This window comes from Stigmatopora nigra, chromosome 1 (genome assembly GCF_051989575.1).
Source record: "Stigmatopora nigra isolate UIUO_SnigA chromosome 1, RoL_Snig_1.1, whole genome shotgun sequence".
NCBI lineage: Eukaryota > Metazoa > Chordata > Actinopteri > Syngnathiformes > Syngnathidae > Stigmatopora > Stigmatopora nigra.
In genome coordinates this window covers 16678770-16700860 of record NC_135508.1, presented here as the reverse complement: position 1 = coordinate 16700860, position 22091 = coordinate 16678770, and the positions used below count along the sequence as shown (strand labels likewise).

Sequence of the window (22091 nt, the reverse complement as noted above, 5' to 3'; positions counted from 1 at the left end):
GTCTCAAGATCCACCAGGGCAGGAAAAAGTGCCTGGAAGAGCTTAGCGAGGGGCCTCGCATTGACCACTACTTCCTCAGAGGTAGGACAAATAAGTCGAGTGAAGCCCAGTGGCGGGACACTCACCACAGTCCACAGGGTATCAGAACCCCAGACGAAGCTCAACCAAGCACGGATCCACCAACGGACATGAGTCCACCGACACAGACCTTGTCCATCTTGAAGGCCTGAAAGGGAGCTATGGTTCGGAGGGATTTGGGGTGTGACCGCGTGGTTCCACCTTGCGCCACACACCTGGGGCTGATCATCCTGTGGTGGGCCAACCTCTGCAGAGGGTGTCTTGTTATAAGTGGCTGAAACACCCAATGACGTGTGGGGCTAACAACTGATGATGTGGCGTGCAGGTGGCACCGCGTGATCCTAGCCAAATCCCACCCCATGTAAGACGTTATCTCCAATCTCTGTCAATTGATGTGCTGAACATTAGGGATATTTAACACCTAGTCCTATAAAGAAACCCACTATCCCCTACAAATGGCTGGCCACCAATTTAGGGTATCTCCTGCCAGCTACCCATAATTCGCTGGGGTATGCTCCAACACCTTATGGACGGACCTATGTGGGGATAAGCAGCATAAAAATGTGCTATCTCCCTGAGAAGGCATCACACGGGCTAGTAAGCAATGTTTGGCCATGGAAAACTCTTCGGAACTCCTGCGGTGCAGGCCAGTAAAATCTGCTTGTTTTCCCAAGAACTCTGAAAAATATTCAGTTATTTTCTTCTTCTTTTCATTCACTACACAATAATGCAAAATAAAAAAAATGGCGAAAGCAAATAATTTCCCCTTTCATAAATGGGGACATTCCAAGTTTTGCTACCTCAAATCCATACAGATATGCTTTCAGAAAGCTGAGATTACTCTTTGTTCACGGGCATTTCCATAAAATTTGACATGTGACATGTTAAAATGCTCAAGGATAAATACAGAGTATAATATTATTAATGTATAATTGTCAAGGAGTGGAAGTAATGTCAACACCACAAAACTTCCCAAAAGAATAGACCACAAGAGTGTCCTTCTTTCTTTAAGGTTGAACTCAGTGCACATGTTTCTATTTCGGCCTCCTTGCTATCTTTAGTGATGGCGGAAAGCCTCACATTATCTGTCACAGAAGTGGACGATATTTTTAGTGATGGGCTGGGGGGTTGCAGACTAGTGAGAGCAGCTGCGAAAGCCCTCCCAAATGCACCTCGCTCTCCCAGGATGCCCGACAATGCCGGTTGCTGACGCAAACACTCGCCATTTTACTTGCCAAAGCACCAGAGCACAAGCAGGACCAGAAAACTGACACCTCACTTAGCATCCATATGAAGAGCAGAAAACCAGCCAATCTTATACATTGCAAGGGAATTAATCACTTAGAGAAGGACCGTAAGGTCAGTGGAATCAAAATGTTTTCGGCCTGAGAAAATGAGAGCGTGAGGCTGTGAAGCAAACATTCTGGCAAAACTGGTGAGTCTCCCTTTTGGTAGTTAGACTACTAACAGTTATATATGACGACACTTACATCATAATGTGTTCAGACTCACCATTCTGAAGCAGTAACTTGCCACGAAACAGTTTGCCTAACACGTGGTCTGCTCCTTCGTGCCTTTTTTTAGTTGCACAGCTTTTCTGAGTCATAGTGCCAACTGGGATTAGAAAACATACTAAATCAATAAATGTATAAAGAAGCAATACCATGAAACATCACATACTTTGTGTTCATTTGCCATTAGATTCAACAGAGTACTTCAGCAATCAAAGAACAACATCATGGACATTTTTGGAGGCGCTCCTCGTGTTTTGGGCTACCCGCGGCCTGTTGTGGTCCAAAGTGGGGCTGTTGCCACTCTCAAATGCCAAATTGGTGGAGACCCTCATCCTGACGTGATCTGGGAGCACAAAAACGTTCAGATTGTCACTGGAGGACGCTACAAGCTCTGGGAAGAGGAAAAGTTCTTCTTGTTGAGCATCAGTGATGTGAATGAGATGGATGCGGGACAATATATTTGTAAAGCCAGGAACAGTGTTGGCGAAACTTATGCTGCAGCTGCCCTGAAAGTGGAAGCAAATAACCAGCAACTGGAAGTCAATGATGTGATAGAGAATGGGCATGGAAATGAAGATGGCCCAGTAGAGAATGGAAACCACGTGGGAGAAAATGGGATAGATACGTTTGAGCAAGATATTGACTTAACATCCAATGACAAACCAAGGTTTCTCATCAAGCCTCTATCGTTGCAAGTAAAGAGAGGAGAGGATGCTGCCTTCTCTTGCAAAGTTTGGGGCACGCCTTTGCCAGAGGTTTTATGGGAAAAAGATGGCAAGAAACTCAACGACATCTTTGAGAGCTCTCACTTTTCCATTAGCGTTCAAGACGGTGGATGGTTCCAACTTAACATATATCGAACTCGTGTACCTGACAAAGGAGTTTACACATGCAAAGCTCTAAACTGCAATGGGGAGGATATGGCCGGTGCTGTCCTCCTTGTTGAACCTGTACCAGAGAAGCAAGCCAGCGCCAAATCCGGCCGGTGGTCGCCAACGCAAAGAGGGGGGATACCTGGTTTACGAAGGTTCAGAGAGGAAACACAGGCCAATGCATCACAGGCGAAAAAATTTGTGGTGGCAGAGGGGAAACACGCCAAGTTCCGCTGCTCCGTCACAGGAAAGCCAAAGCCAGAGATCATCTGGAAGAAAGATGGAGAACACCTTGAGCCGGGCAGAAGGCACCTTATATTTGAGGACAGAGAAGGGTTTTACACACTGAAAGTTCTCTACTGTAAAGTGCAGGACACAGGACTGTATGTATGTGCAGCATCCAATGCTCTTGGAAACACTCTCAGTGCTGTTCATCTGGCAGTCAAAGGTAAGATTCAACTGATACAACAGTCATTTTCCTAGATAACAACAATGCACATTATTAGTCGTGGTCTGAGGTGTCACAATGTCTAACATTTTGCAATTTCTAACAGCTAAGCCTGGTCACGATCATTAGAATACTAGAGCTCATCCCAGCTGCCTTTGAGTCAGAGGTTGGGTACAGTTTGGACTGATCATCTGTCAATCCCTGGACTTTGTCCATCCGTTTTTTGAAGCATTACTCTTTTCAAAGTCACCTCTGGGTTTGCAAATTCAAGCAGATCATTGGTAGGGGCAGTTAAAACCCAATAACATTCAGCAGTTAATATGGACATTTGCAAATAATGTATTGCTGATATCTTATTTGTATGCTTTTCATCCTCCTAGTCCATGTTAATGCTTATATACTTCGTTTGAACTCTTTCCACATCCCAAAATATTCCCATTGGACAAAGAGTACACTCTAAATTGCATAAAACTTTAAATATGAATGCAGTTGACTGACATCCATGCACGCATAAATCTAGTACAACACATTTCGCATAAAGCCAGCATAGTTAAAGTGCATTGAGTAGAGATAAATGTTGTATGCTCAGCGATTTATACTACTGAATTTACCAAATGTATAGATCAGATATGGGCAAACTATGGCCCGCGGGCCATATGCGGCCCGCTAGGTTTTTTTTGGACGATGTCCACTAATGTTGTTGTTTTTTTTCCCCCAAGATGGTGCCGTCACGCAGAAGCCGCTTCTGCATGTCCACTCTTATTGTTTTTTTGTGTTTTACAGCCCCTCTATCTTTTTTTAAATTACATTTTCCCATTTCTTAATACATTCCTTTTTACTTTACTTTGTACTTTATACTTTTTACTTTAATGATGAGCAATGAGTATGTTAACACTTTAGTCCTTTTTTTCAGTTTATGTTTCATATTTACTGTTGACGGATGCAGTTTTTTTATAAGTATCGTATCTTGTGCTGACCCGGCCCCTCTGTCAAATCTTTACAGTCAATGTAGCCCCCGGGCTGAAAAGTTTGCCCACCCCTGGTATAGATGCTGTGTCACAAATCAGTCAAAAATAATCATGTGCTTCCACTATATTTTCTTTTGAGGCTCACATGTGCGATTTAAGCATCCTTTAAAAGATGTGGAGGCAAGGGAGAAGAGTGTTGCTGTTCTGGAATGTGAGGTTCTGGATGAGTCATCCCCAGCCATATGGTACCGTGAGGATAATAAACTGATGTCCAACACCAAGTATGGGATTGAGCAACATGGTAGTCGGCGAAGACTCACCATTCAAGATTTGGAAATGGATGACGATGGGGTGTATCTCTGCGAGACGCCAGATGGGGCAAAAAGCATAGCAGAACTGTCGGTAAAAGGTATTCTCTATTAGGGCAAAATTTATATTTCAGAGAATTGTACCTGCGTGAATATTTAGAAATGTTGATTTAAAATATATATATTTTTTATAGGTAAAATCATACGTAAACTTCCCCGGAAGGTAGAGGTGTTTGAAGGTGAGAATGCCACATTCTGTGTGGAAGTGGAAGATGAGGACATGGAGATCCATTGGTTCAAAAATGGGCTAAAGCAGCATGAGACACAACAGACGATCCTCAAGTCTTTTGGGAAAACTCATGTTCTAGTTTTTGTTTGCGTGACCCACCAAGACTCGGGTGTGGTGACTTTTGTCACTGGAAGATCCAAGACTTCTTCACGTCTTAAAGTAAGAGGTATGCTGTAATACCATTATCTAAATTAATCACTATAAATGAATATATACACAGATAATTATAATGGGTATGAGTCTAAAAATTGTATTTACAACACCCAAACTTCTGCAGAAAGGATATTTGACTTTTCAATGTATATCAGAGTTATTGCTGTGTGTGCTTTTATTTATGCAAAATACTATTTTCTTAAGAAATTAGATTATTTTATGCAGGCGGAAAAGGTTTTATGCTTAGTTTAAATTACACCTGATTTAGGAAGAATCTTCAATAAATTGAAATTTAACATAGAACAATTAAATTACTATTACATAAGTGTTAAAATCTTTGTTCCATTACATAACATAAACATTGACAGATGGTGACATGGGTGCAAGATCCAAAATAATTGTGCTCTCATATTTTGATGGAAAGAGATTAAATGATTCTAATCATCATGCTTTTCTTGAAGCCACAAAGCACAGTCCACCAATCTGTCCACTTCAAGTCAAAATGGATTTGGACGGCCCAAATGGCGGCCTGCTTTCATGGGTTCCTGCACCGTACAACCAGACAACTCGCTCCATTTTTGTGGTGGAAAGACAGGAAGTGGGTTCACAAGAATGGCAGAAATGCTTTACCTCTGACAATGCCACCTCGACTGAGATCTTCAGTGACAGTGTGCCTCACGAGGGCAATTACCGCTTCAGGGTTTGCTGCATTAACAAATATGGCCGCAGTGGTCATGTAGAGTTTCCTAAAGCTGTCCATCTAGGTTAGTTATACCCTATACCACGGGTAGCCAAGTCCGGTCCTCGAGAGCTCCTATCCAGTCTTTTTTTCATGCCTCCCTCGACCAACACACCTGAATCAAATAATCTGGATTGGTATCAATCTTGTGAACAGCTTGCTGATGAGTTAATCATTTGATTCACGTGTGGTAGAGGAGAGAGATATGGGAAAACAGACTGGATACGGGCTCTTGAGGATTGGACTTAGCCACCTCTGCCTACACTGTGTAAAAAATATACAATTAATGTCAATATAATCGTTAAAAAAATACCTTATTTCTTCATTTCTCTAGTTCCAGGAATAAAGATTTGCAGTCAACTTGTTGACTTGGAGGTTGCAGAGGGAGACGACGCTTTATTTTCCATCGTGTTGTCTGCTCCGGCTGTTGGAACCTGGTTTTTGAACAGTGCCCAACTGCAAGATGGTGAACGATACTCAATACAACAGTCCAAAACAGAGCATACATTAGTGATTCACAATATTGTAATCGACGAGGATGCGGCAGAGATCACATTCATTGCCAATGGCGTGCGGAATTCAGCTGTTCTCAAGGTTAAACGTACGTGAAGCAGTCTGCCGACTATTATTGTCTAACTGAGCTTAAAATGTGTTAGTAAATGCTGTATGTACTTGACTTTTCAGCTGCGGTTGTAAAATTCAGTCCTTTGCTGGAATCTGACAGTAGGAAAAGTGTAGAGACTGGTGAAACAATTGTGCTCTACTGCGAGGTATCTTACCCTTCAGCTGAAGTAAGTTGGTTCAAAGACGGCAATGAGCTGCAGGTGAGCGATGCACTGAATATCCAATCAGATGGGAACATGAGGAGAATTGTGATTCATTCTGCGGAAAAACATCATGCTGGAGTGTATACATGTCAAACATCAGGAGATCTAATCACGTTCATGGTTGAAGTTGAAGGTAAAGTGTGTGATTTTTTTCTAATGCTATAACTCATGTGTGTATAATTTAACTCTTGGCACTGTAATATACATTGCTCACAAGTCGTCTCAGATTTTCACAAGTTAGCAAAAGTTTGAGGTTAATCTTCATTGCACGAGAGTTTAAACTTTGCAAATCGGACCAAAAAATGTTGAGAAAGTAAATTTGGTGAATAAATGTGTCTAATTTTGGTTCATCCTGAATGGTCAAAATGTATTTGCAAGCAATAATTTGATTTCTAGGTGCACCAGTGGACTTCAGTTCACCCCTTGAAGAAGACCTTCATAAGACCAGCATGGAGCTTGACCCCGTGGTCCTGCTTTGCCATGTCTCAAGAGAGGATGCTGAAATTGTGGGGTAAGTAATCCCTTCAGAAAAAAAGAATAAATATGCTGTTGTACCTTTCTGTAAACATTGAGTGTTTATCAATATAGTTGTTGTGGTTGTATTCATAAAACTGAATTTGGTCCATTCTTTTCCAGGTATAAGGATGGTTGTCAAATTGAGCCGAGTGACAACATCACTCTGCAAGCAGAGGGAACCCTCAGGAGGCTGATTATCCGTTCTGCGGAAACGTCGGACGCGGGGAGCTACTGCTGCCAAGCGGGAAACAACAAAATGGAGTTCACTGTCAATATCAAAGGTGGGTTAAAGGCAAATAAGATCAAGTAATATAACTGAAGAAAGAAAGAGTTATATCAATATACAATAACAAACAATTGACGTAATTCCTTCGCAGAACCTCCCGTGATGATTGTGGAGCCTAAAGATGATGTTATGATGGAGCGTTACATTTCAGAGGACATTCACATGCAGTGTGAACTGTCTCACACCTGTGGGAAGGTGCAGTGGTTCAAGAATGGTGAGGAAGTGGAAGAGAGCAACAATATCCACTTGATAAGCGAGGGACCTTACAGGCGGTTGGCCATTCTCCACAGCACAGAGGAGGATGGGGGGGAATATATCTGTGAGACAAATGGAGACTCTGTATTCTTTCAGCTGATTGTCACAGGTTAGAATCCAGATTCTGATTTCATACCTACACCCAAAGCACGTTGAATATGTAGTTACATGGTGTTTTTGGTATTTACTTTGCACCAGATCCCCCAGTTCGAATCATTTCCCCCACTGAAACGGAACTTAAACTCACCCACTTGGCTTCCACTAAACTACAGCTAACTTGTGAGATCTCACATTCTGACGCGAATGTCACATGGTACAAAGACAGCCTTGAGGTGGAGGAGGGTCCAAACCTCATGCTGGAGGTCGATGGGGCCAAACGCCGACTGGTTATACCGGTGACCTCTGTGAAAGATGCAGGAGAGTTTGTCTGTGACACTGAACATGACTCAGTTGCCTTCATCGTGACTGTTAACGGTGAATATTGACGACAATATCTAACATAAAGAGGTTTGTTAACATTTTTAAGTAACATACCTTTTTTTCATTTATCTAGAGCCACCGGTGGTACTTTCTCTTCCTGAAAACACACAAGGGAAGCTGGAGAGTTTTGTAGGGAAGTCAATTGTTCTGGAGATTACCGCATCACGTCTCAATGCAGAAGTGAAGTGGCTGTTAAATGGAAAAGAAATAGAGGAGAGCAATTTTGTGACCACTACGGAGAACGGATTACTGCGTCGTCTTGAAATTCACTCTGCATCTCTAGCGGATTCTGGTACTTATAGCTGTGATGCTGTAGATGATAGAGTTGACTTCCAGGTCAAAATTTTGGGTAAGGCATGAACTTGACATTTTCTCATAGTAATTCAGTATTATTTTCTATAATGTAACTTAACATATTTGACGTGTAATTCCCTAACCTCAGAGCATCCAGTGAATATCTTAAGGAAGTCTGAGATTGACACAAACCTTAAAGTACTATGTTCCGATGACATTGTTCTGGAATGTGAGCTCTCTAGAAGCAACGTCAAAACCAAATGGTACAAGGATGGCAATCGAATTGAGTGTGATGAAAGATTTTGTGTGGAGGAAGAAGGTGCTTTTCGCTCACTAGTTATTCTCAATGCCGAGCTTGCTGATTCTGGAGAGTACTTTCTGGATGCAGAGGATGATAACATCAGTTTCCAGGTTACAGTGAAAGGTAGCATGTAATGGACACGAGCAAATTAAAGAATCATATTTTGGAAACTAATCATTGTCTTACTCTGCCACAGAGCCTCCAGTGACCATTGTGGGCAACTCCAAAGATGCAGACTTTCAGGAGTTGGCAGCAGGGGATGACCTTATCCTGGCTTGTGAGGTGTCTTGTGCAAATGCTCCTGTCCAGTGGTATTGCAATGACAAGTTGATTGTCAATGACTCTCGCACCTATATTGAATGCGACGGTACTCTGAGGAAAATCATCATTTCAAATGTTCAATCGTCAGATTCTGGAAAGTACATTTGCGACGCCGTAGATGACAAGATGATCAGTATTGTCAGGATTCAAGGTAAAGCCATTCACTCAAGTATTGTCACAATTGCAGGACATAGAGTATAAGAACTAACTTACTGTTTGTTTTTTTGGTTGGTTGTTTTTCTCTCTGAAAGAGCCTCCAGTGACCTTTCTTTGTAAGGAAGATGACATTGTAGTAACTGCTTACGAGGCAGAAAGTGTTACCTTGACAAGCTTTGTGTCCAAAGAGAGCGCTACGGTGCGGTGGCTCAAAGACTGGACACTGGTTGATGGTGAACGCGTTCAGGAACTAATGGATGGCCATAAACGTACTCTCACCATCGCACCTTTAAGGCGCTCAGATGCTGGCGAGTACACCTGTGATGTCAACTCTGACCAAATTCACTTCAGCCTGCTGGTGAAAGGTATGCAACATATATTTGATAAAATCACTTATCCTAATGTTGAAGCGATACATAAATGCAGTATAATTGCATTGCAGGAATGAGAATAAAGTTTTTAAAGCCATTGCAAGACACTGTGGCCCATGCTGATGGAATGGTCACCCTTCGCTGTGAAGTGTGCAAGCCTAAAGCAGATGTGCAGTGGTTTAGGAATGGTGTGGAGGTGGCTCCGAACAGGAGGTTCACCATTCGAGCAGATGGAGTCGAGCGATGTATGACAATACATCGTTTGACAAGAGAGGATTCCGGGGAATATGCCTGCGAGTCCAAAGATGACCGAACAACGGCAAAACTAACAGTAAAGAGTAAGAAGGGCTTCACATTTTCTCATTCCTCCCCTGTATTGCACACATTAATACAAACACATTGTTCTGTCACCTCAGTGCCCCGTGTGGTCGAGTTTCTCACTGAGCTTCAAAACACAACTGTGCTAGAAGGAGAAGATGCTACCTTTAAGTGTGTTGTCTCACCCGAGGACGTGCAGCTGGTCTGGTACATGGACAACGAGTTGATCAAACCCAGTGACCGTGTCCAGGTTGCACAGAATGGTTTATGTCACACATTTGTGATAAGAAGGTGCCAGGTCCTGGACTGTTCTAAAATCACAGCTGAGGCTGAAGGAACATCAACCAAAGCAAGCCTCAGAGTCCAAGGTATGACATCATGACAGCAAAATAGGCACGTAAGATACCACCTGAAAATATCCTTAACTGTGTGCATCATCAAAACGTCCATTTCTGCTTCTATTCAGAGGCTCAGGTTACGTTTACTAAGAAAATGGAAGCTGTCATGGCTGAAGAGTTTGGTGATGCCACCCTGGAGACGGAGATCAGCCTTGAGACTGGCGAGGTGCAGTGGATGAGACAAGGAGTTGTAATCCAGCCTGGGCCCCGCTATTCGCTCAATCAAAATGGGTGTCAACGTAGTCTGACCATCCACAATCTAAATCTGTCAGACCGCGGAACGTATCGTTGTGAGACTCTGCATGATAGGACCCAGGTCAAGCTAAATGTAGAGCGTAAGTGGTCAAACAATAGGTTGTCATTATCCAGGATTATTTAAAGACTTTTTTTTTTAATTCTACTTTTTTTTCCAATGTAGCCCGCAAAATCTCAATTCGCAAAGGACTGACGGACCAGGAAGCCCTAGAAAGAGAGACTACATCCTTTGAGGTGGAGTTGTCACACACTGATGTGGAGGGAAATTGGCAGAAGGATGGTATCCGCATTAAGCCAAACAACCAGTTTAGGGTGAGTACCAATGGGCGAGTCCATGGGCTCACCCTTTCTAACCTCACCCTGGAAGACACATGCACCATTGCGTTCTCAGCCGAAGGGGTGCGCACAAGTGCCAGGCTCACTATTAAAGGTAAAGCCATCATTTTGGCATTCCAATTATTTAAGTATAACTGACTGATAATATCAACAGAAACTCCAGTTACCATCCTAAAGGAGCTGGTTGACATGCGTGTGGAAGAAGAATTTCCTGCCACTCTGGAATGTGAATTATCTCGGCAAAACATTGAAGTCAGATGGTTCAAGGTAAAACTATTACTTTTGCTTATAGAATAAATCATAAAAATTACCCTTATCCATCTTCGTGAGTTAGAATGGAACTGAGCTGAAACCAGACAAGAACTGTCGGATCTATTCCATGGGAAGAAAGAAGTTTTGTCAGATTCTCCAGTGTTCCATGGTAGACTCTGGCATTTACACCTGTGATGTGGGGGAAAGCAGCACTTCAGGTTCCTTGAAAGTTTTTGGTGAGTTTGAAAACACCATATACTATACATCATTCATTATGATTATTCATATTGATCCGAACTTCTTTACAATGTTCACAGAGCATGATCTAAAGATTGTGCAAGATCTGGAGGACCTATACATAAAGGAGGATCAGAACGCAGTATTCATGTGTGAGGTCTCCCTGGATAATGTGAGCGGAGACTGGTATAAGGATGGCCAAAAGATCCGGCCCACTGACACCATCAAGACTCGCACAGAAGGTCGTTTCGCTCCAAATAATGTGAACATGGTTAAAATCACCCCCTTAAACTTGAATCTATTGTACCTGTATGTCCAAATTGACATATACTTTAGTAAAAATTTGTAATACACAAGACATTCTTGTGTCATTTAACTGAACATTTGCTACTATTACTTATTAGTATTGTGACTAACTGGTAGAAAGTCGAAACCACCATCGCTCCACCATTAATTGTTAAACTGTCTCTAGCAAGTGTTATACTTCAACCTTATTTAACAAATTTTTACTTACTTTTTCAGGGACCAAACACTTCTTGCTTATGTGCAATGTCAAAGCTGAGGATGCTGGGGAAATACGCTTTGTGAGCAGAGATGTTGAATCTTTGGCTTATCTCGAAGTAGAAGGTATACATACTGGGCAACTCCTGGGATAGCGCTTTGTGGTCATTGTCTTAACATGTCTCCTCTTGCATCAGAACTCCCAGCCTACATTGTCAAACCATTGCGGGACAGGACAGCATTGGAGAAACACCGTGTCATCCTGGAGTGCACTACATCCTCTGCTCGCTGTAGTGTTACCTGGTATCGTGGTGAAGAGCGTCTTTCCCCTTCTGATCGAGTAGATCTCGTAGTCGATGGTTGCTCCCATAAACTCACAATTCATCAGGTGGCAGTGGAGGATGAGGGCATCTACAGTATTAAGGTTGGGGAGCATATCTCCCAAGCTAAACTCATGGTGGAAGGTAAAACGATAGATTAAAGCAAGTCACTTTAGATCACACTTTGTATTATTTATCAAACATAGCATACACCAATATTTTTATGAATTGTGCAGCTCAAGAACTTGTGGTGGTGCGGCAGCTACAGGACGTGGAAGTCATTGAGAATGAACCAGCGGTCTTCCAGTGCGAGATCTCTGTGGCTATCAGCAGACCCCCCATTTGGTCGCTGAATGGAAAGAACATACAACCCGACTCCTCAGTCCGCCTTGAGAACCATGGCACTTTGCACAAACTCACCCTGAAGCAAACCAGTGTGGACATGAGTGGCCTAGTGAAGTTCAATGTGGGCAAGGCAAAGAGTAGTGCCAATCTTAGTGTGAGGGAAGGCAAATGATAGAAAATTTTGGATTTTTGTTTGCTATATGTTCAGGTTTCTGCTTTTTTACATTAACATTTAATTGCTAAAAATATACACTATTTGACACTGACACTATTAAACAGAAATGAGCACCAAGTAAGTCATCACTATTATTTATACACCGAAGTAGGGCTATCTCTAAGTACCTGCAAGTCTCAAGTCCTAACCTTTAGAAAACCCTAATCGTTTTTTCAATATATTTTCAATTTTGAATCAATTTTAAGACAAGAAAAAGGCAACTAATGCTTTTTGAAGGCTATAATTTCAATACCTTTTATTGATCAACATTTAACAACCTAAAACCATTTGTCACAGTAGCCTACAGGTGAGTTTGCGAGAAATGGGTTGCAACTTGGACTGGTCGCTACTTCACAGAGCACATACTGTAAAGACAGCGATACATATTCATTCATTAATCCTCGAAAAGGTTGCGGAGGTTGCTGGAGCCCAACCCAGCTGTCTTCGGGAGAAGGGCAGACTACACCCTAGACTTGTCTCCAGCCAGTTGCAGGACACAGAGAGACAAATGACCATCTGCACTCCCAATCATACCACCACCAGCGGGAATTGAGCCCGTGCCTGCTCGCACCAAAGTCAGGCGAGTGAACCACAAGGCGGCTTCCGCGATGCATAATGAGATGGCAATGAAATGCATTGCAATTTCTTAGAGGTCTTCCAAAGTAAACTATTTGGAAAAAAAAGAAACTTGATGAAATTAGTAGAAATTGACTATAGTTAACCTACTAAAAAAAGTGAAAATAACCACCGTCTGAATGAGTATATAAAAATAATAATAATAATAAGTGTATTGAATAACCCAGGACTCCCAGGAATATAAGGTACAATAGCACATCGCAAAAACCCATAAATGTCTTTTAACCCTTAAGGACACATCTCTCACATGATGAATGAGCAAAACAGAACAAACATTGTTCATTTAGAGTTTATGAGGGGGGAAAAGTCATTGTTACAAACTGTTCATGTATAATGTGGCATGATTAAACAGTTGAAAAAAATTAGGTTACACCCATTAAATCATAGCTACAGTAACATGGATGTTCCATATATTAATAATGACTTTTGTTGGCTTTGTTTCTGTGCAAAATATGTGAACAAGTCTACTGAACGTGAGGTACAGTAGTGGCCATGTGGCCTCCTGGTGTGAGCTCACCAGACAAACATTTTATTGTTATGTGCCTAGAACAGTTAGGCTCATTTAAGTAATTTATTTAGATTTTTTTAGTCAAATATGAGGGAAATGGTTGAGCTGATTAGCCAACTGCCATAAGAGGGAAAATGAAATGCATCAGAGGACCCCCTCGGGGTAGCCATGTGGGCCAAGAAGTTAAGAAATCAGTAATTATTTAGGAAAAAGAAAGAGTAGGATGATTGAGAAGATTTTCAAAAACATACAGAAATACTGAAAAATAAAATAAAATGATTGGTTAAAATGCATCCCTGGTCTCTATGTGGAGTCATTTCAAAGAGCAAATTCTACACTCATTCATCTGCATCTGTATGAATTTGTGATATTCACACAAGGGGGATAAAATATTGCTAGATGGCAAACAGCTTCTTTAAACTCACTTGAAATGACAAGTGACACCCAGGCAGTCTTTCGCAATACCACCCTGAACCAAAGCACTAAGGGTTCCTACTCACAGACAAGAAAACGAAGAGACAATTGTAGCTGCGCTGAGGGATCTTAAAACAATCAGATAGATGATTAAATTGACTAAAAAGTATTTTTTGTTGCTTCAAATATAGATAACATCCTCACACTTTTTACCCCATGCATTCGATTGTTTTCAGCCTATGAGTACCGTTTAGGAATACAAAGAAAACAAGACAATTGACTTAAACATAATCAAATTAGACACGCGGTAACATTCTGTACTTCCAATGTTGCTCCAGTGAGTTCAAGTTTCACTTTTGGAAAAGATGGAATTGAGCCTGTCAAACAAGTACATATACAGCAAATGTAACTTCAGTGGCAAAAAAATCCACACCCTCGCACTTTTTTTTTTTATTTTTAGGGCCATGGCATGTTTGTTGTCTGTCTTAAGCAGTTTGGCTAAAAATCATGCAAGGTTTAAAAAGGCACATTTGGGATGCTTGTTATTGATCTGTGAAAATTGTACTAAAAAATCTCAGAAGTTCATAAGAGTCCTTAAGGCATATGTTCATCGGTCGTCATGTGGTCGCAACTTCTTGAAGTGAGCAAAGGGAAACTTAATATAGACCAGTTCTCATGTTGACCAGAGGGTGGCAGCCTCAACACTACTTAATGAAATCCCACTTGGTCTAAAGTAGGAAGATGTCTACGTTTGTGTGGGCAGTGAAAGCAGTCGTCTCACTGGAGTGAGAGTGTGTGTGTGTGTATGTTCTCACACATTTGTACGGCGCTTCTTTTTCTGTTAGCTTGTGGCCCCACCTTGGTGCTTAAGGACAGCGTAGACATTATCAACTTTACTCAGCCTCTCAAAGAAAGGAATGAGATCCAGAAGCTCAGTGTCGGACATGTCGTCGAACCAAGAGGCCACAGGCACCTACGAATGATCAAACAGAGTGTAAATGTTTGAGGGACTTTTTGTTTGTTTTACAGGAAACATCTGGCTGACGATCGATAATGGTCGTGTAATGTGTGCTTACGTGCTCAATAACTAAACATTCTGAAATAAATTCACAAGGAAATGGCACTAGAACTGAAATGACTCACTGCGTTGTCGGGATGGAAGATATAAGAGGCGGGTGAGTTGTCCACAATGATGACCTTATCCAGATCCCGGCCCAGGCGACTGAGATCCTTAACATAATTTCCTCGGTGAAAGACGCAGGATTCTCGAAAAAGGCGGCAGCGGAAGGCTCCCCATTTGTCCAGGAGGTCAGAGACGGGGTCGGCGTACTGAGTTGCAAACAAAATTGACAAATACGATGAACACCAAGTTGAATCTTATTTTTTTTATTTTTATTATTATGTCTTGTTTAACTACCCGGATATGCAGCATGGTGGAGCTCTATCTTTTTTTGTCTCAGAACAATTTTACTCAACAACAGTGGAGTTAGACATACCTCTATTATTCGTTTAATTATGATGATTGCTATTACATAGGGGGGCTAAATGAATTATGTCTGGCAATACAATTCGTATCACGAGTTGATTAATCCCGATACTACATTTTAACATGTTTATTGCAATGTTTTCACTTTTTTAAAAAAGTATCAAAATTGACATGAAAGTACATTTATATCAATTTCTTTCTGAAACCTCATTTAGCACTAAAGTACACTTGATTTTGTTTGGAGTTAGAAAAAACATACGGCCTTTTCTCAGTTTGCAGTCCTGCTTTAGTGCAATCCAGCTTTTAGTCTGCTTAAATGTAAGATTCCAAATATCAAAGAAGAAAAACATTCGGTCAAATAATTAGCTTTAGCATTTCAGATATAACAACTTCACCAGGGTCAGGTTTAAGGAAGGGAAAGCTGAGAAAAGCGAAAACAAAGCAATCCCTACATAGAAAAATATATGAGGGCTCTGAAAACACATTGGATTTAGACCTGTATGTAGATGTATATAAGTATGTGACAACTAAATTGAATAAAGTTATCCAATGCAATGACAACTTGAGAAGCAGTGCTGCTTTGCTTATTGGGCAAACAGTAGGAGGGGGGGTGGACAGGCTAATGACTAGTGATGTGAAAAGATATGGAAAGGCTTCAAAGAAACCTATCAAGTAATGAAGGGGCGTTTCCACAACTTATATAGTGTGGCCTGTGCAATTTAGGGGATGATTCAAAGACGATAAAGTCGCTGGATCATAGTGACACGTGTCTGCCTTGTGAGGTGCTTTAAGATTTTGGTTTTTAGAAATCATGTGTGATGGGGGGTGAAAATGGTTGAAAATCTCACCTTGGCTAAACTGGCAGTGAACAGGACACATTCAAACATTTCTCCCATCCTCTTCAAGAATTCATCCACATGAGGTCGCTTCAGAACATATACCTAGAAACAGTAACAATGGGTAAAACAGGTTGGATCTTACAAACTACCATCTTGTAATTGAAAAATTGCAAGTATAGTTCACCAGTGGTGTCAATTGGAGCCCACTGTTTCTCTCTCTCCTTTTTTAAGAATTAAAAACTGGCACGGCCATGTTCATTATTTATGATTCTGTACTTAAAGTAAGACAACCAATACAGAATTCTCATCTCTCAATTTCTCTATTGTCATGAGCCATATGTCACCAAAAGCCTAAGAACACTTCTCTTCAAAATGCAAAAAAAAATAATAATAAGATTAGTTCACTTCGATGAGTTAAAGCTGCATTGCCAAGCATTATATGATGTACACTATTAGCCTTGAAAAAAGAGCAAGCAAGTGGAGCTAAATATAAACGTGTGATTCACAGACCCATGCAAAAAGTGGGCATCATGCCTCCATGTTATTTCTTTGTGGTTGGCGGCTGAGGGCCACGTTCCTGAACCAAGTCATCCGGAATAGGCTGTGCTTTTCTGAACAAACCTATCCTGGATTACTTGAATCAGGCCCGAGCCCCTGGCATGTCTTCTATTGGAAGCCTCCAGATCCCAGCCTGCAGCACCTTGTGCACTCAGCGATTATAATAATGACAGTTGAGATAGAGGGTGTGGCACTACCTGGTGTACAGTTCCATCTATTTCCACAGGAATGATGAAATCAGCATTGTTCACAGGCTGTATGAAGAAAATACAGAGGTTGGTCTAGTTGAAGACAATACAACTGAAGTGTTTAGAAGCAAAAAGGCATTTTTTTAGGGCTAAAAGTGGAAAGAAACAAGAAAAACTTGGTCGGAAGTCCTTACCTTAAACGAACTGTGAACTAGCGTCTCATCCAAATCGATAACCACGCAAACCTTTCCGGCGTCTTTGGACTTGGCCGGTGGCAGTAGAGGTTTAACCTGGATCTGGAACACCCAAACTTGTGAGTCACGTCAAATGTTCAAACCAAAAAGGGGGGAGAGGAGATGGAGCTCACCTTGGAGACGGTGCCGTTCTCCTCAACAAGCAGGGGGGCATTGTTGTTGACTGGCGAGGGTTCTGGCTGGTCACGGCAAAGGCAGCAGGAAAAAATGGAGAATAAACCACCGCTTCGGGGCTTCTTGCTAGAGAGTGAGGGTGTGGAACCTGTAAATGGAAAATGAAGTGATCAGCAAATGACTTAGGCTGATGATGACATAGATATAAATTGGGCTAAAACAAAACCTCTCCTAGAAAACGTCAGAGTTGAGAGTTCCAAATGACTTTTTTTCCCTCCCTCCTCAGTTATTGTTCACATTCTATTTGTGATCCCAAACATGGCCGCTCCCTGTTGAGCTGGATGTGACTGTGTTACCAACAGACCAAAGTCTTTCAATCCACTTGAGCATTCAAACACCATCTGACCCTTTGCCGGCCTCAAGCAAAGCACAAAACAGGAAGAGGAAACAGGCGGGCATTGACGCAGGAAGCGGCTTGTTCTCGCACAGTTTGAAAGGTCCAGAAAAGAGTCCAGACTTTTACTTCTTTACAAATGACATATACTTTTCTTTGAAAACATTCAGAAATATTATTATTTTACAGAAATATTATTATATTACATTACAACCTTTTGTGCTGACATCATTCTGATGCATTCAAACAGTTTAAGCTGGTTCCCTAAATTCTGTTACAGAAATTGTGGTTCTTTGAAGCATTTTTTTGAAATGTTTAGAAAATACTAAACTCCTTTGATAAAATTGATGTATTTTTAAGTGAAATGATTCATCAATTTTGTACAATTGGGACCAGGCAGGGGGCATCATGAATTGGTGGCCAGCCAATCGCAGGGCACAAAGCGACAGACAAACATTAACGCTCACACTCATACTTATTAGGCAATTTAGAGTGTCCAACCAGGCTATCATGCATGTTTGTGAGATGTGAGAAGAAATTGGACTACCCAGAGAAAACCCACACAACCCTGGGGAGAACATGCAAACTGCACACTGGCCGAACCGTTCGTTCACCGGGCGGTCTTAACATATATGAATAAATAGAACTCTTTCAGTTAGGAACCGTTATGTTCATCTTTTCCTGTGTGGCATTCGCCAGCTTCAGTTGTCAGATGTCAAATTTACAACAATTACCCCATACATGCATTTGTACAGAGTCAGTGATTTAGCCTTGACAGAATGGCATGTAAAAAAAAAGTGTTGTTTGGCCTTGTTGGAAGGGCATGGATGATAACTGAAAGGTTCCCTGATTACTCAGTAACCTGAATTGACCCTCTATTCAGTGGTTCTCAAACTTTTTACCATGATACTTGGCTCTCCCAGAGACACTACTACTGTGTCCTTCACTAAAATGTAGTAGTGAAGACAGAAATGTTCAGTAAAAATGAATGAACATCCCTAAAATCATGGGCTGAGGTATTTGACTGTAAAATCTTATGAATGGTGCAGTTAGGAAAAGAAGAAAAACAAGTCAGATTACAATTCTAATTAGTTAGAGTCTAAATAAAAAATTAAATAGAACAGATGTTTTGCATCCCCGAGTGTGTGACTTTGGGGTACGGAATCCATCTTTCCCAAATTTTACGATTTTGTTTTCGTTGCACAATCAATTATGGCAAAATATTTTGGTGTTGTCATATTGCATATCTCACTCAATGGCAACACACACAAAATAATGGGTTGTTCACTACCCCAGAAAATACAATATTGAAGGACATTTGCAATTCGTAGTCCCGTTTATAAAATTAGTGCTGAAGTTATTGAATTTTAACAATTGTAAGTTCAATTATTCTACCTTTCGATGTTGAATCCCGGAGAGATCTGATAAATATTGATTTTCTTGAGTATTATATAATGCTTACGGCTTTAAGTCAATTAAATGGCTGCAGATGAAAACGATTGTAGCACTACTAGGGGTCGAGATTGCCCTGAAACATTCATTTTGATTCTAAAATTTCATTTAATAATGTGAAGTAAATTTGTTTCCTCGCCTTCTTACACATCAACGCCTAGTAAATGTTTCCTCATCTTTTTACTATATAATCACTACTTTTGATTTCCAGTTTTTGTAATTGCTGACAAACCTCTGCATCGTGTGAAAGGCAAATTGTAGGCAATACTACACAAATAAAATGTAAAAAATATTTCTTCATTAACGTAGTTACAATGAGCGTGATGTGTGAGTATTTTATGAGGTGTACTTAATTCATGGTCTGGGAAAAATGTTCAAAATCATCTAACAAAAAAAGAAGTCAGATGACCTTAATTGATTAATTTTACAATCAATCTTTTAATAGACCTAATGATAATTCAGTTACATGACTATTTTTTTTTAAAGTAGGGGTTTTAAGAGTAAAATCTGCCATTTGTTTTGGTCATTTTCTGCGGGGAAAAATAAGATACAAACTTTTTTTTATGTAACATTTGTCACTATTTAAGTTGCAAAGTATTATTAGTACAGCGTTATATTCTGATAAGATTTACGCATATCACAAAATGACATTCGTTTTGCGGGATACTTAAATTTAAACACTGCACACACAAATACAAACAAGTGATTTTAGGCCTAGTAGCTATATTGGGGTGACGAGGCACATCTGCTAGCAAATTATAGGTGATCTAAATACACGACATACATACAGTATGTCCTATGTACATGTGGATGGTTACACTGGGTTACATCTGGCATTTTAGCTAATCAGGGAAATATTTTTTTTACATTTAACTTATTGTTTTTAATGGGCCCCAACGAATCCGAGTGTTTTAAGAGAGAGTAAAAAAGACAAACACAAAATGAGGCAAAGAGCAACAGTATATATACAAAATATGATAAAAAGCAAAGAGCCACATATGTTTTGGCTAGGAGTCGCATGTGGCTCGAGAGCCACGTATTCGCCACCGCTGCTCTGGTAAATGAGTAATTAACGATCAAAATAGAGGACCACTAATTTGATGATACACTTGTAGTCGATTAGTCACAGGAATTTTGTGGGTATTTTTAAAAGTGAGATGCAAGTCTGCTTCCTGGGCGCTACCGCAATGCCCTTGAGCAAGGCAATCTGATCCACCCCAAGCTAAAAGAAGTGCACTTCTGTAGCAAAGAAAAATACACACCAGAAAGTCAGTTGGACTTCAACAGCGTATAAAAAATTAAATGGCGGCTTGCAAGCATTGGATTGAAAGAGTTTGGAGATGTAGAGGATGTCTGTTCTGTCTTGACTTTTTTGTTTACTCTGAACTTGTGAGACACGTAACGCGGCGGCGATGTCGTCACTTCCGCCCCCGCAAACTCGAGGCCCGCAGCCATGAGCAAAAAGATGCGTCAATGTGTCACTTTCACTCTTGCAACTTGCCAAGCTCGTTTTTACGAGTCAAACATCGTTCAATACGCTTTGCACAGTTAAAAAAAAAGGCGCATTCGATCATGGTTGTGTTTGAGGGCGAAATCCGGGGGTGGAAGGCGCAGAGTAAGCTTCCTAAAAGTCATGTTAGAGCGGAGTAAAGAAAAAAAATACAAATACAAATCTAAAAACTCACCCTTGTCCGTTCTGTCAGCAGCTTTAGTCCCCTCTTCTTCCCGGCTAACCTGCGTGATGACCGAGGACGGGTGGTCCATGACGTCCCAACTCTGTGCTCACGCGTCAAACTTGCGGATTTGTGCGCCGCCGCATTCACGAGCGCTGGATCCGAGCGGAGATTCGCCACTCGTCGCTTACAGCTCCTCCATTCCAAGCTCGCTCACTTACTTACAGGCCGGCCGCTAGTGTCGCTACTTGAAAAAGGCCGAACTTGCGGCACATTTGTCACAAAGTTGGCACTTTGATTCAATATGGTGCTCGAGCCCCCCTAGCAGTTTCAAGATCCAAACACGGAGGTTTCAAGGCGTCCCATTCCACTTAAAGTGGCGCAGTAGGAGTAAGGGAATGTCGGCGCCAGCACGATCGTCTGTCGCTTTCCCAACTTTAACGACGGCCCCTTAAAAGTAGCGCTCATTAAACTTAGTCCAAACTTTTTACCGTTTCCATTCGCGTCAAAAAAATGTGTGGAAAAAAACACACACACACAAAATCCGTGGTGAGACCTAAATTTCGTCTCAGTCGCACGTCTGAAAAACACGGAACAACACAGCTAAAGTTGACAAAATGTCGGGTGCTTCCGTGCCAGAAGTTTGTCCAAGTCGTGGAGAACTACGCGGAAAGTTCCTGGTCGTTGTTTGTGCTCATTGAGCGCATTCTCGGCGATCAATTCGGCGGTGGACAAAGTTTGCAGAGAGGACAGACAGGCAGACGGACTGACAGACAGTCAGTCAGTGGCTTCTTTTCCTGGGAGTTGCCGTTCAGAAACGCCCCAGTTCGGGTACCCTTGAAACTGCCGAGCTGCACACAAGGGAGCGTCAAAAAAGTGCGTGCTGCGCTTTTCGGCGGCACTGGTTTCAAAATTGAATGGGGAAAAATAGTTTCATATTCTTGTTATTATTCATTTGTTCTGCTTTCCAGAAAAGGAGCCTCGATCAAATGTTTCCCAAATGATTCCAAAAGAGTACTTTTTGCCTAAAGATTATGGTTATTCCAGGAATTATTTATATAAAATGGCCCCTCATCCAATGAATTTCAAATAATTCCCCAAATAAAGAAATAAACATTTGTGGTAAATTGTTCATGTCGTTTTGATCAATCATGTAATACATTTACCATTTCATTGTGAGGAATTTGATGGTTATTAGTTATTTCATATCGCACTAATAAGTG

The 22091-nt window shown here is 41.3% G+C and overlaps 2 protein-coding genes across 2 annotated transcripts; one reads left to right on the top strand and one right to left on the bottom strand.

Annotated features, from left to right (window-relative positions):
- The first annotated feature begins 1334 nt into the window (after nucleotides 1-1334).
- obsl1a (obscurin like cytoskeletal adaptor 1a) lies at nucleotides 1335-13666 on the top strand. The gene is made up of 25 exons (XM_077718119.1): nucleotides 1335-1513; nucleotides 1780-2912; nucleotides 4020-4289; nucleotides 4383-4643; nucleotides 5092-5394; nucleotides 5704-5970; nucleotides 6054-6329; nucleotides 6593-6707; nucleotides 6833-6993; nucleotides 7090-7362; nucleotides 7452-7727; nucleotides 7807-8082; nucleotides 8176-8451; nucleotides 8525-8800; nucleotides 8901-9170; nucleotides 9248-9514; nucleotides 9593-9862; nucleotides 9961-10227; nucleotides 10311-10577; nucleotides 10638-10750; nucleotides 10818-10971; nucleotides 11053-11214; nucleotides 11495-11599; nucleotides 11671-11937; nucleotides 12030-13666. Exons 2-25 carry the CDS (start codon nucleotides 1817-1819, stop codon nucleotides 12308-12310), a joined length of 6549 nt encoding a protein of 2182 aa, XP_077574245.1. The 5' UTR covers nucleotides 1335-1513; nucleotides 1780-1816; the 3' UTR covers nucleotides 12311-13666.
- Nucleotides 13262-21700, bottom strand: ctdsp1 (CTD (carboxy-terminal domain, RNA polymerase II, polypeptide A) small phosphatase 1). Its single transcript, XM_077718132.1, has 7 exons — nucleotides 20881-21700; nucleotides 17349-17497; nucleotides 17176-17277; nucleotides 16991-17047; nucleotides 16245-16337; nucleotides 15054-15239; nucleotides 13262-14883 (listed from the first exon to the last, which is right to left on the bottom strand). Exons 1-7 carry the CDS (start codon nucleotides 20957-20959, stop codon nucleotides 14752-14754), a joined length of 798 nt encoding a protein of 265 aa, XP_077574258.1. The 5' UTR covers nucleotides 20960-21700; the 3' UTR covers nucleotides 13262-14751.
- Between the last annotated feature and the right edge of the window lie 391 nt (nucleotides 21701-22091).